General features: G+C 61.0%; 2 protein-coding genes and 1 long non-coding RNA gene across 3 annotated transcripts; 2 read left to right on the top strand and 1 right to left on the bottom strand.

Moving 5' to 3' along the window:
- The first annotated feature begins 507 nt into the window (after positions 1 to 507).
- Positions 508 to 1,663, top strand: LOC126643913 (uncharacterized). Its single transcript, XR_007629827.1, has 3 exons — positions 508 to 629; positions 729 to 881; positions 1,580 to 1,663. It is a non-coding gene; the product is annotated as an uncharacterized LOC126643913 (long non-coding RNA).
- Positions 1,664 to 4,122: 2,459 nt separating this feature from the next.
- On the top strand, positions 4,123 to 8,614 carry TMEM269 (transmembrane protein 269). Its single transcript, XM_050322699.1, has 6 exons — positions 4,123 to 4,352; positions 5,837 to 5,984; positions 7,005 to 7,102; positions 7,192 to 7,335; positions 8,171 to 8,371; positions 8,471 to 8,614. The coding sequence occupies exons 1-6, from the start codon at positions 4,328 to 4,330 to the stop codon at positions 8,578 to 8,580; spliced, it is 726 nt and encodes a 241-aa protein (XP_050178656.1). The 5' UTR covers positions 4,123 to 4,327; the 3' UTR covers positions 8,581 to 8,614.
- Positions 8,615 to 10,327: 1,713 nt separating this feature from the next.
- On the bottom strand, positions 10,328 to 11,743 carry SVBP (small vasohibin binding protein). Its single transcript, XM_050322700.1, has 3 exons — positions 11,687 to 11,743; positions 10,679 to 10,800; positions 10,328 to 10,519 (listed from the first exon to the last, which is right to left on the bottom strand). Exons 2-3 carry the CDS (start codon positions 10,796 to 10,798, stop codon positions 10,433 to 10,435), a joined length of 207 nt encoding a protein of 68 aa, XP_050178657.1. The 5' UTR covers positions 10,799 to 10,800; positions 11,687 to 11,743; the 3' UTR covers positions 10,328 to 10,432.
- Positions 11,744 to 12,524: the final 781 nt, after the last annotated feature.

The following is a 12,524-nucleotide window of genomic DNA, read 5'->3' as shown; positions in this document are numbered from 1 at the left end:
GAGTGGGATGTCTGAGGAAGGGGGGCATGGAGGGATGGAGGGATGGATGGGGAGATGGAGGGAAAGAAGGAGGGTTTGAAGGATGACTGGATGGTGGATCAATGAATGGATGGCTAGATGTTGGATGATGGATGGCTGGATGGATAGATGGATGGATGGATGGATGGATGGATGGAAGTTGGATGGATGGATATTGGATGTTGGATGTTGGATGGATGGATGGATGTTGGATGTTGGATGGATGTTGGATGGATGTTGGATGGATGGATGGATGTTGGATGGATGGATGGATGGATGTTGGATGTTGGATGGATGGATGGATGTTGGATGGATGTTGGATGGATGTATGGATGGATGGATGGATGGATGGATGGATGGATGGATGTTGGATGTTGGATGGATGGATGGATGGATGGATGCTGGACGTTGGAAGTTGGATGAATAGATGGACATGGGATGGACCCCCTGTCCGTGTCACCACAGCCGGGGGGCCGCTGCCGGAGAAGCTGCAGCAGGCGGAGCTGCCGGTGGTGGATCACGAGCACTGCACCCAGCTCGACTGGTGGGGGCCCGTGGCCATCCGCAACACCATGATCTGTGCCGGCGGCGCCGAGAAGGCCGGGTGCAACGTGGGTACCGGGGTGGCACACATGGCATGGCGTGGCATGGCAAGGGGTGGGGGACTGCTTGGGACCCCCCCAGTGCTAATCCCACCCTGTGCACCCCAGGGCGACTCGGGGGGCCCCCTGAACTGCCAGGCCGAGGATGGCACGTGGGAGGTCCACGGCATCGCCAGCTTCGTGTCCGCCCTGGGCTGCAACGCCGAGAAGAAGCCGACTGTGTTCACCAGGGTGTCCGCCTTCGAGGACTGGATCGCACAGGTGGGCACATGGCACCTACTGGTACTGGTGCCAGGGAACTGGGGTATTGGGGTGCCAGGGTGCCAGGGATGGTGGTACTGGGGTACCAGTGTGTCAGGGGACCAGGGACTGGAGTATCAGGCTGTTGGGTGCCAGGGTGCCAGGGAACTGGGATACCAGGATGTGAGGCTGTCAGGGTGCCAGGGAATTGGGATACCAGGGTGTGAGGCTGTCAGGGTGCCAGGGAATTGGGATACCAGGGTGTGAGAGTGCCAGGGTGTCAGGGAACTGGGATATCGAGGTGCCAGGGTGCCAGGGCCATGGGGGCCAGGAGAGTGTCAGGGTACCGTGGTACAAGGGCTCTGGGTGCCAGAGTACCAGGGTGCTGGGTTCTGGGGTGCCAGGGGACACGAGTGCCAGGGTACCACAGTGTCAGCTGGGGCACTGGGGTGCTGGGGGGACAGGGCAATGGGGTGCCAAGGCTCAGGGGTGCCAGGGTGCCATGGTGTCAGCATGCCAGGACCCTGGGATGCTGGGATGGGCACTGGGGGTGCCAGGGCAATGGGGTGCCAGCTTATTGGGGTGCCAGGGTGCTGGGTGCCATAGTGCTGGAGTGTTGGGGTGTCTGGGTGTTGGGGTGCCAGGGTTTTGGGGTGCCAGGGTGTTGGGGTGCCAGGATGGTGTTGAGTTCCCCACCCTGAGCAGCCTCTCCCTTGCAGACCATAAGGGACAACTGAGCGTGGCAGCGTCATCGTCACCGACCGCCTGGCCTGGCACCAGGCAAATAAACCACAGGCCCTGCACCACCGTGTCCTGTGCTGGGGGGGCACTGGGGGCACTGGGGCTGGGGATGGCACTGGGAACACCCAGAGGTGCCCGGATACCAGGGGGATGGGCACCCAGAGACACCTCAGTGTCACAGGAGGGGCACCCAGAGACACCCAGATAGAGTGGAATTGGACACTGAGAGGTGCCCAGACACCCCAGGGAGGGCACCCACAGTTGCCCAGATGCCATGGGGAGGGCACCCAGATGTACCCAGACACCCCAGGGGTGGTTTAAGCTGCACAGCCCTGATGCCCTGGGGATGGGCACCCTCAGACACACAGATACCACAGGGACAAGCGCCCCACCGTGTCCTGAAGCCACGGGCACGGCCACCCTGGTGCCACAGGCACCCCAGGACACAGGAACGCCACGGCCGTGGGTGCCCTGAGGACACAGGGACGGGCCTCACCCACGTGCCCCGATGCCACAGCGATGGCACCAGTGACGTCCTCTCCCCCCCACGGGGCTGTGCCCCCCCCCGAGGTGCCCTCAGGCCCCGGTGTGGCCCCCTCGGGTGCCCCCGGGCCGGGTGCCCGTGCCCGCGTCCCTCCCGTCACTCCGCAACCGCCACCACCGGCGCGTGACCGGGAACAAAGAGCCCTTTGAGCGGCAACCCCGCCACCACCGGCACCCCAGGGACCCCCCCACGGGGCACCCAACCCCGCCCAGCACCCCGGGACCCCCGACGGGTGGTCCCCAACCCAGCCCGGGCGGCCGTGGGTGCCGCAGCGCTCCCTGATTCCCGGCGGGATCCGGGTGGAAAATTCCTGCACGGGGCTGTATAAGTTTATGGGCCCCTCGTCACCCTGGCCCCGCGGACCTTTGTCCCCTGGCGGTGGCCCCGGCGCCCGCCCCGGCCCCCCCGGGCCCCCCTCCCAGCCCCTCGGGCTCTCTCGTGGCCCTTTGCTCAGCCCGAGACCCCCCGGGCTCGTGACGGCCCTTGCACAAGTGGGGGTCATCCAGCAGAAGCCACGCAAGGGGGACACGGGGTGACACCCAGCAGGGGATGTGGGACAGGGGGTGACACCCAGCACAGGGTTCTGGGCGGGGGGCACCAGCTGTGGCCCCTTTGGTGCCACCGGTGGGATTGGTGGTGGGATGGCACTGGTTGGTGATGCCTGTTGGGTGAGGACACCCCTGGGCGCGGGGCAGCGGAGGGGGCAGTGCAGGGACTGGGTGTGGCCAGACTGTGGGTGCCATGGGACTGGTGTGGGTGTCACAGGACTGGTGTGGGTGCCGTGGGACTGGTGTGGGTGTCACAGGACTGGTGTGGGTGCCGTGAGATTGGTGTAGGTGCTACAAGCCTGGTACAGGTGCTGTGGGCATGGTGTGGGTGCTGTGGGCAGGGTGTGGGTCCCGTGGGCATGGCATGGGTGCTGTGGGACTGATACAGATGGTACAGACCTGGCACAGGTCCTGTGAGCATGACAGGGGTGGTGAGAGCCTGGCACGGGTGCTGTGAGTGTGGGCTGGGTGTGTGAGTGTGGGATGGGTGCTGTAGTGTGGGATGGGTACTGGAGTGTGGGATGGGTGTATGAGACTGCCCTGGGTGATACAAAGTGTGGTGTGGGTGCTGTGAGCCAGGTATGGGTGCTGTGAGCTGGATATGGGTGCTGTGAACCAGGTATGGGTGTTGTGAGCCAGGTATGGGTGTTGTGAGCCAGGTATGGGTGGTGCAATCTTGGGATGGGCTGTGCGAGCCCAGCCATGAGTGAGGGGTGGGTGCTGGAGTGTAGGATGGGTGCCCTGGGGGTGGGATGGGTGCTGGAGTGTGGGGTGGGTTCTGTGAGCCTGCTGAGAGTGCTACCAGGCTTGCAAAGGTGCTGTTAGCATGGCATGGGTAGTCCTCACCTGGAGAGGGTGGTGTGAGCCTGGAGTGGGTGCTGTGAGCTCAACACAGGTGCTGTGGCCATGCTGTGCATGCTGTGAGCCCAACAAAGGTGCTGTAGGCACGCTGTGGGTGCTCTGTGGGTTCAGTCGCCATGCTGTGGGTGTTCTGTGGGTGCTGTGAGCCCAACACAGGTGCTGTGGCCATGCTGTGGGTGCTGTGAGTGTTCTGTGGGTGCTGTGGCCATGCTGTGGGTGCTGTGAGCATGCTGTGGGTGCTGTGGCTGTTCTGTGGGTGCTGTGGCTGTTCTGTGGGTGCAGTGGCCATGCTGTGGGTGCAGTGGCCCCGCTGTGGGTGCTGCGGGCCTGGCACCAGCTCCGTGGCTGGACACGGGGCACTGCAAGCCTGGCACGGGTGTTTGTGAGCCTGGCACCGGAGCTGCAGGGCTGGCACCAGCGCCGCGAGCCTGGCGTGGGCACCGGCAGGCTGGCAGGGGCGCTGCGAGCCTGGCAGGGGCGCTGGGAAGCTTGGCAGGGGCGCCGGGAGCCTGGCGTGGCCCCCCGGCCCCCCGGGGCAGCTCCTCCCTCGCCGGTGGTGCCAGTCGGCTGCGAACCCCCCGTGGCCGTGGCCGTGGCCTCTGGCCGGACCCACCCCCGCCGGGTGACTCAGCCCGGGAGGCTTTTCCTTATATAACGCGGCGGCTCCCGCGGCTCCCACGGGAGCAGCCCCTGCCCAGGGAGCAGCCCCTGCCTCAGTTTCCCCTCCCCGGGGTGTCACCGTCACCGCCGCCGCCGCCGCTGCCACCGCTGCCATGTGGATGGTGTCCCCGCCGGTCGGTAAGTGCCACCCTCGCCCCGCTCGGCCCCTGGGCAAGGTGTCCCACCCCTCCCCCCCGCCCCCAAAAATCAGCTTTTTTGGGGGGGTTAGTAGTAAAATTAGGGTAAAAACGGGAATCGGCGCCAAAACATCGGTGGGTTTTGCGCTTCCCCCTTTTCCCTGTGCCCGGGGGAAGGAGGAGATGCCCTGGGGGCACAACGGACCCCCCCGTGGCACATATGGGATCACGGGGAAAGCCAAAATCACCTCGTTTTCCCCCAAAAGGGGTAATAAAAGCAGCGGGAGCAGCGCCAGGGCGGAGGGATTCCCTCCCTCCTCCTTTCCTTCCTCCCCAGCACTTGGAGTCTGGGGTGAGAAACGCCAGGAACGGGCAAGTTCAGGTGGCACCGCAGTGCCCGGGGGTTTGTGCCACTCACGGCAACATTCCCGAGGCTGGGAAGGGCAGGGATGAGGCACCGCAACCCCAAACTCGCCGGGGTTTTCCCCACTTTGAAGACCACAAAGCACCGAATTCGGGGATAAAAGTGAGGGGGTGGCAGCGCCCAGTGAGGCCTCCCCCCACAAAAAAAAAAAAAACCAAAAAAACAAATTCCCTGGCTCCGGGAAAGCCGTGGATCAGGAGGGATTTTTCCAGCTCAGCCGGTGCCGGCAGCTCCGGGTGCGGTGTCCAAAGGTCGCCCCGTGTCCCGCAGCAGCTCCGGAGCCACCGACCCCCAACCCTACAGATAACCCCCCCCATCCTTCCTGCTTTCCATACCCCCCAAATCCTTCCTGCTTTCCAAACCTGGGGAGCTGTTTTTGGGATCATTCCGGTGATGAGCCCGAGGGGTCTCTGAGGGGCTTTAAGAGGCTCTGAGGGGACTCTAAGGGGGCTTAGAGGGGTCTCTGAGAGGGCTCTGAGGGTCTCTGAGGGGCTCCAAGCAGCTCTGAGGGGTCTTTAGGAGGCTCTGAGGGGGCTTTGAGGGGTTTCTAAGAGGCTCTGAGTGTCTCTGAGGGGGCTCTGAGGGGCGGGGGGGGGGGGGTGTTTTGCTCTGACGTGCTGTTTTCTTTCAGATGAAGGATCTTCCTGGCTTTGGGACACGGCAAAGGCGGGGGGCACAGCACAGGACCCTTAAATTCTTTCCCTAAAGCTTAGCCTGATAGGTATTTAAGATCCATACAGAGCTTAAAACCGGGGTTGGCTTTTAGTCTAAGCTTGGGTTTGGCTTAATTTCCTTCACTTCATTCATTTTTTTCGCCGTTCTTTGCTCGGTTTCTTTGTGCTTTTTCTTTTTTTTTTGCCTCTTTTCTCCCATTGTTTTTTTTTGGGGAGGGGGGGCAGCACCAAAAAAATAAAAATCCCCCCCCTCCTCCCCCGCTGCTTCTTTTTGGGGGATTTTGGTTCGAGGAGGGGGAAGCCCTGGCATGGAGTTGGTTTATTTTTTTGGGGGGGAGGGGGCTGAAGCCCCTCTTTTGGTTGGAACACGGGGGGGGGGGTTTGTAGGTGTTTTCCAGGCCACCAAAAAGCTGGTGCTGAGCGAGAGGGAGGGACGGGAGCGGGTGCTGGAATTCCTGAGGAAAAACGCCGCCAACGGGCTCTCCGTGGCAAATCTGCTGGCAGGGCTCTCGTCCATCCTCTGCAGCGTCAACAGGTGGGGGAAAAAGGGGGGAAAAGGGGATTTGGGAAGCGGGGGAGCATCGGGGGTTGGGGTGTCTCCGTGGTTGGGAGGCTCCGGCTGCTGCGGGATTGGTAGAGGGGAAATAAGGGGGGAATGGGGTGGGAAATGGGGTGGAAAAGTGGAGATCACCCCTGGTTTTGCTGGAAGAAGGGAGAGATGGGGTAGAAGAGGGGGAAAAGGGAGAGGAAAAAAGGGGGAAAAGAGGGTGAAAATTGGACAAGAGGAGTGTAAAAATGGGGGATGAATAGTGGGGATCACCCCGGTTTTACTCTCTCCGTGGTCAGGATCTGCTCCAGCCTCTGCAGATCAATAATGGGGGAAAAAAGGGGGAAAGGGGGTGAAAAATGGGGTTGGAAAGTGAAGGTCACTCTGTTTTTGCTGGAAAAAGGAAGAAAGGGGTGAAAAAGGGGGAAATGGGGTGAAAGGGGGGAAATGGGGTGAAAAAGGGATGAGGTAGGAAAGGGATAAATGGGGTGGAAATGGGAAAAGGAGTAAAAAATGGGGAAAGGGGGTGAAATGGGGGAAAGGGGGGAAAAAGAGAGAAGGGAGAAAAAGGGATAAATGGGGTGAAAAAGAGGGAAAGGGGTGAAAAGTGGGGGTCACCCTGTTTTTGCTGGAAAAAGGGGGAGATGGGGTGAAAAAGGGGGAAATGGGGTGAAAGGGGGAAATGGGATGAAAAGGGGGGAAATGGGGTGAAAAGGGGGAAATGGGGTGAAAAAAAGGGGAAATGGGGTGAAAAATAGGGGAAATGGGTCAAAAGGGTGGAAAATGGTGTTAAAAAAGAGGGAAAATGGGGTCAAAAATAGGGGAAATAGAGTGGAAAAAATGGATTGTAAAGAGGGGTCACCCCAGTTTTACTCTGTGCCCAACCTGGTGGTCGAGCTCTGCTCCAGCCTCCAAAGACTGGAGGGGAAAAGGGGCAAAAAAAAAAGTGGAAATGGGTGCAAAGGAGGCTGCAAAGTGGGGTTCCCCCCCTGTGTTCCCCCTCCCCAGGCAGTACCAGCTCTCCTGCTGGCTGCTCCTGCTGGGATTCCTGCTGGATTTGGCCGATGGGGCCGTGGCGCGGCAGCTCAACGCCTGCTCGGCGCTGGGTGAGTGTGACCCCTCGGCCCTTGGGGGGCAGCCCGGGGGTCCCCCGTGCCCGGGGCTCTCCTGGCACCTGCCCCTCGCTGCCCTGCAGGTGCCAAGCTGGATGATTTCGCGGATTTCACCACCTTCGGGCTGGGCACGGCCCTGCTGCTGCAGCCGCACGGGGTGCTGGGGGGGCTGCTGAGCCTCGCCTACGTCCTGGCCGTGTTCGCCCGGCTCTGCTTCTTCTCCAGCGGTAAGGGCAGCCCTGGGGGCTCACAGGAGGGGGAAAAGGGGAAAAAAGGGGGAAATGGGGGAAAAAGGGGAGGTCTCGGTGGTTTTTCTGCAAAAAAAAGGTGAAATAGGGCAAAAAAACGGGATGGAAATGAGGTCGCGCTGGTGGCCGAGCTGGGGGCTGGGAGCTGTTTTGCCTTCAAAAGGTGGGGGGAAAAGAGGAGAATGGGGTTAAAAAATGGGGAAGTTGGGTCAAAAAGGGAGAAATGGGGAGAAAAAGTGGAGGTCACGGTGGTTTTGCTTGGAAAAAGGGGAAATAGGGGGAAAAAACGGGATGGAAAATGAGGTCACGCTGGCGACCAAGCTGGGGGTTGGGATCTGCTCCGGCCTCAATAGGTGAGGGGAAAAGCAGGAAATTGGGTTCAAATGGGATGGAAAAGAGGGAAATGTGGTGGAAAGGGGGGGTGAGAAGTGGGAGGTTCCCTGTTTTTTCTGGAAAACAGGGAAAGATGGGGAAAAATGGGGATAGAACGTTCTCTCTGTGGCCAAGCTGGGGCCTGGCTCTGCTCCGGCCTCAATAGGTGGCAGAAGGAGAAAATAGGGGTCAAAAAGGAGCCAATGGGCTGAAAAAGGGGACTGAAGATTGGGGGACACCCTGGATTTTTCTAGAAAAGGCGGGAAATGGGGTGAAAAGAGAGGCTGAAAAGTGGGATCACCCCATTTTTTTGCTCTGTGGCCAAGCTGGGGCCGGGCTCTGCTCCAGCCTCAATGGGCGGGAGAAGAAAATGGCGAAACGGAGGAGGGTTTTTTTTTTGAGTTTTTCCCCCAACCTGAAACCGTGGCTCCCCCCTCTCCAGGGATCCCCTTCACCTACAGGGGCCTGCCCTGCCCCTACCCCTCGGCCCTGCTGGCCAGCACCTTCGTGCTGTCGGGGGGCCACGTGGCGCTGCTGCGCGTGGCGGCGGCGGCGATGATCGTGGCCATGGCCGACTGCGGCTCCTACCCCCACGACCGCGTGCTCGAGTCCCAGCGCTGGAAGAAGGTGGTTTATGCCGGAGGTAAGGCCGGGATGGAGCCCTTCCTGGGCTGGGATAGCCCTTCCTGGCCGGGCAGGGCCGGGCAGGGCAGTGCAGATGCCCAGGACTGTCTCTCCGCAGGGGTGCTGGCGGTGCTGCTGGCGCCGGCGCCGGTGGCCGCCGTTTATTGCCTGGCCTGGGCCGTGTCCTACATCGCGTTCCCCTCCGCCCTGTGGAGCTGCAAGGCTTGAGCCCCGCCCAGACAGCAGTAAAGCCTCGGCTTAACTCGGCCTTCCTGTGCCTTTGGTGTCGGGGGGTGGGGGGAAAGGGTCGGGTGGGGAGGGGGAGGGGACCCCAAACCCACCCCGGAGCTGCGGCAGGGAGCGGGGGACGTGTGGGGAACGGGGAGTTTGGGGATTGCCCACGCAAAGCCTTGGGAATGGGGTTTTAGGGATCAACCTCCCAAGCCTTTGGGACATGGGGAGTTTAGGGATTGCTCCCACAAAGCCTTGGAAATGGGATTTTAGGGATCAACCCCACAAACCTTTGGGGCACAGGGAGTTTGGGGATTGCCCACGCAAAGCCTTGGGAATGGGGTTTTAGGGATCAACCCCACAAACCTTTGGGGCACAGGGAGTTTGGGGATTGCCCACGCAAAGCCTTGGGAATGGGGTTTTAGGGATCAACCCCACAAACCTTTGGGGCACGGGGAGTTTAGGGATTGCCCACACAAAGCCTTGTTTCAGGGACTGCCCCCACAAGGATCCCACAAACCCTGGGGAAACAGGGAATTTTAGGGACCAACCCCACGAGAGACCCACAAATGCTGGGGAAATGGGAAATTTAAAGATCAAACTCCACACAGGAGACCTCTAAACCCTTGGGAAACAAGGAATTTAGGGATCAACCCCACAACAGACTCCCAATGCCTTGGGAAACAGGGAATTTCAGGGATTGCCCCCACCAACCCTTGGAAACAGGGGATTTAGGGATAGACCTCACAAGAGAACTCAAAATCCTTTGGGGAAAAGAAGGAGATGGGAAAGGGGGAAGCAGGATTTGATCCCAAGCCTCTGGAAAGCCGGAGGCTGCTGGAGGGTGTGGGAGGAGGAAGGAAGCGAAGGTTGGACCTGGAGAAACACTTGGGATCCCCTGGGAGGATCCAGCAGCTGCGAGAGGGGTCCTCTGGGAGAAATCCTGGGAAAACCCCGGCTCTGGGAGGGTAGGAACCTTCCTCTCAGCTGGGAATGTTGGGATGGGGCCAGGGCAGGGAATGTGGGCATGAGGCCGGGACAGGAATGACAGGATGGAGTCAGAACAAGACCCTTCCCTGGGCAGGGAATATCGGGATGGGGCCAGGACAGGAACTTTTCCTGGGCAGGGAATTAGAATGTTGGGATGGGACTGTGGTAGGAATGTAAGGATGGGGTCAGGGCAGGGCCTTATCCTGGGCAGGGAATGTTGGGATGAGGCCAGGACAGGGAATGCAGGGATGGGGCTGGGGAAGGAGCTTTTCCAGGACAGGGAATGTCAGGATGGAAGCAGGGCAGGAATCTGGGGATGGGGTTGGGGAAGGAGCTTTTCCAGGGCAGGGAATGTCAGGATGGAAGCAGGGCAGGAATCTGGGGATGGGGTTGGGGCAGGACCCTTTCTAGGCAAAGAATTACAATTGGAATGTCGGGATGAGGCTGGGGCAGGACCTTTCCCTGGGCAGGGAATAACACTGGGATGGGGCCAGGGCAGGAATGTCAGGGTGGGGCCAAGGCAAGGAATGTTGGGATGGGGCCAAAACAAGACCCTTCTCTGGGTTGGGAATGCCAGAGTGGAGCCAGGGCAGGAACAATGGGATGGAGTCAGAACAGGACCCTTCCCTGGGCAGGGACTTGGAATGTCAGGATGGGACTATGGCAGGACCTTTCCCTTGGCTGGGAATGTCAGGATGGGGTCAGGGAGCTGGAATGCTGGGATAAGGCCTCCCCCATCCCCTGGATCCCGGTGTGGCGGAACAGCCGAATTTTATTGGTACAAAACGAAGATGGGACAATAAATACAGGGGTACAAAAGGGGTCAGGGGTCCCAGGGGGTCGTGGGGGGTCCCGGGGGTCACTCCCCCCCTCCCTGCATCTGTTTGCAGAAGGAGTCAAACTGCTGCTGCTCCAGCTCCGTCATCACGCGGTTCAGGGCGTAGATCTGGGATCGGGAAAGGAGGGATGGAAAAGGAGGGATGGAAAAAAGGGGGCCTGGCCCGGGTTGGGCTGCTTTTCCTGTCCCCCACTCCCAGTCCTGGCCCCAAATTCCTGGTCGCATTCCCGGTCCCTCTCGCATTCCCGGTGCCGTTCCCGGTCGCACCTCGGCCCTCTGGCGCTGTTTGAGCTCTTGCTGTGCCGATCTCTGCTTGGCCTTTTCCAGCCGCGCCGGCGCCTCCCGCGCCTTCGGCCGCTCCTTGCGCGGCCCCGCGCCCGGATCCATGGCTGGGATCCACGGGGGGGGGTCACACAGGGACCCCCGGCAGCGGCACCCCGGAGCCCCCAGCCCGGCCCAGCACCTCCAGAGCCCCCAACCCGGCCCGGCCCCCCAGAGCCCCCAGCCCGGCCCGGCCCTCAGGAGCCCCCCCGGACAGGGAACCCCCCAGGCTGCAGCTCTGACATCCTGAGCCCCTCAGGAGATCCCCAACACCCCCCCACGGGACACCCCAAACTTCCACTGGCATCCCAAGCACAATGGGAGACCCCCCAAACCCCCACAGGTAACCCCTCCAAACCTTCACTGACATCCTGAGCTCCCCCGGAAACCCCAAACTCCCAGTGTCCCCCCACAGACATCCTGAGCCCCACAGGAGACCCCCAAAACCCCACAGACATCCCGAGCCCCACAAGTGACACCCCCTCTCACACCCACGCTGACCCCACGGGAGACCCTCAACCCCCACTGACACCCTGAGCCCTATGGGAGACCCCCAAACCCTCAGAGGAGACCCTCAAACCCCTCCAGGGTGGCACCCCCCAGACATCCTGAGCCCCCCAAATTCCCCAGCTCGGCCCCCTCAGCTGCCCCATCTCTCCCCCACCCAATTACTCCACAATCTCCCAGAGCCCCCTAGCCCACACAGACCCCACCCCATAGCCCCTCAAGACCTCCTATAACTCCCCCAGGCCCCCCCATCCCCTCATAAACCCTCGCCCCCTTTCAGCCCCACAACCCTCTGTGCCAACCCGCAGCCCCTCATATCCCACAGCACGCCCGACAGCCACCCCTCCACCGCAGCCCCCGTGGCCCCTGACAACCTGCAGGCCCGCCAAACACCCTCACGGCCCCCGAGCCCTCCCCAAACCCCCTGCCTCTCCCACTCTCCGGTACCGGCCGGGCCGCTCCCGGGGCAAGATGGCGGCGGGGCCCCTCCCGCCGCTCGGCGATCGATTGCCCGCCCTGCGCGCGCGCGCCGGGAGGGGCGGGGACAGCGCCCCCTGGCGGAGAGAGCGGAACCGCGGGGGCCGAGGACAGTGGGGACAGCGACACCAGTGACAGTGACACCTGTGACCCCACTGTGACCCACTGTCCTACAGAAACACTGACCCTACAGCCCCAGTGACCCATCAGTGACACCAGAGCCCTACAGAAACACTGATCCTAACGGTGTCCCCACTTCCCCTATAGCCAACCCCCCTCTCCAGTGCTGGGATATCCCACCCACCACCTGTACAGCTCCCCCTTACGTATCACCCCATCTATATCCCTCTCCCATAGAGCCCACCCCTATATCACCCCCCCACTGCACAGCCCCCCCATCATCTCATACAAACCCACCCGTGTACAGACCACCCCCTATATACCTTCCCCCATACACCACACCCCTCTATAGTTCACCCCATATATCCCTCCCCCCTATAGCCATGCCCTATATATCCCCCCATACAGCCCCATCCCCTGTATAGCTGACCCCATATATCTCCCCCATTATACCATGTCCCCTATATAGCCCATCCCCTACACATCACCCCCTATGTATCACCTGTCTACAGCCCCCTATGTATCTCCCCATATACCATAACCCCTATATATCCCAGTCCCTATACATTATACTCCCTATAGCCCACCCCATACAGCCCAACCCCTATACACAATACCCCATATAGCCTACTCCCTACACATCACATCCCCTATAGCCCACTCCTACATATAACCCCTCCATACCACA

Source organism: Myiozetetes cayanensis, unplaced genomic scaffold (genome assembly GCF_022539395.1).
Source record: "Myiozetetes cayanensis isolate MyiCay16 unplaced genomic scaffold, myiCay2020 scf28, whole genome shotgun sequence".
Lineage (NCBI taxonomy): Eukaryota > Metazoa > Chordata > Aves > Passeriformes > Tyrannidae > Myiozetetes > Myiozetetes cayanensis.
Note: the sequence above shows the minus strand (reverse complement) of the source record. Positions and strands in the feature narration are given on the sequence as shown.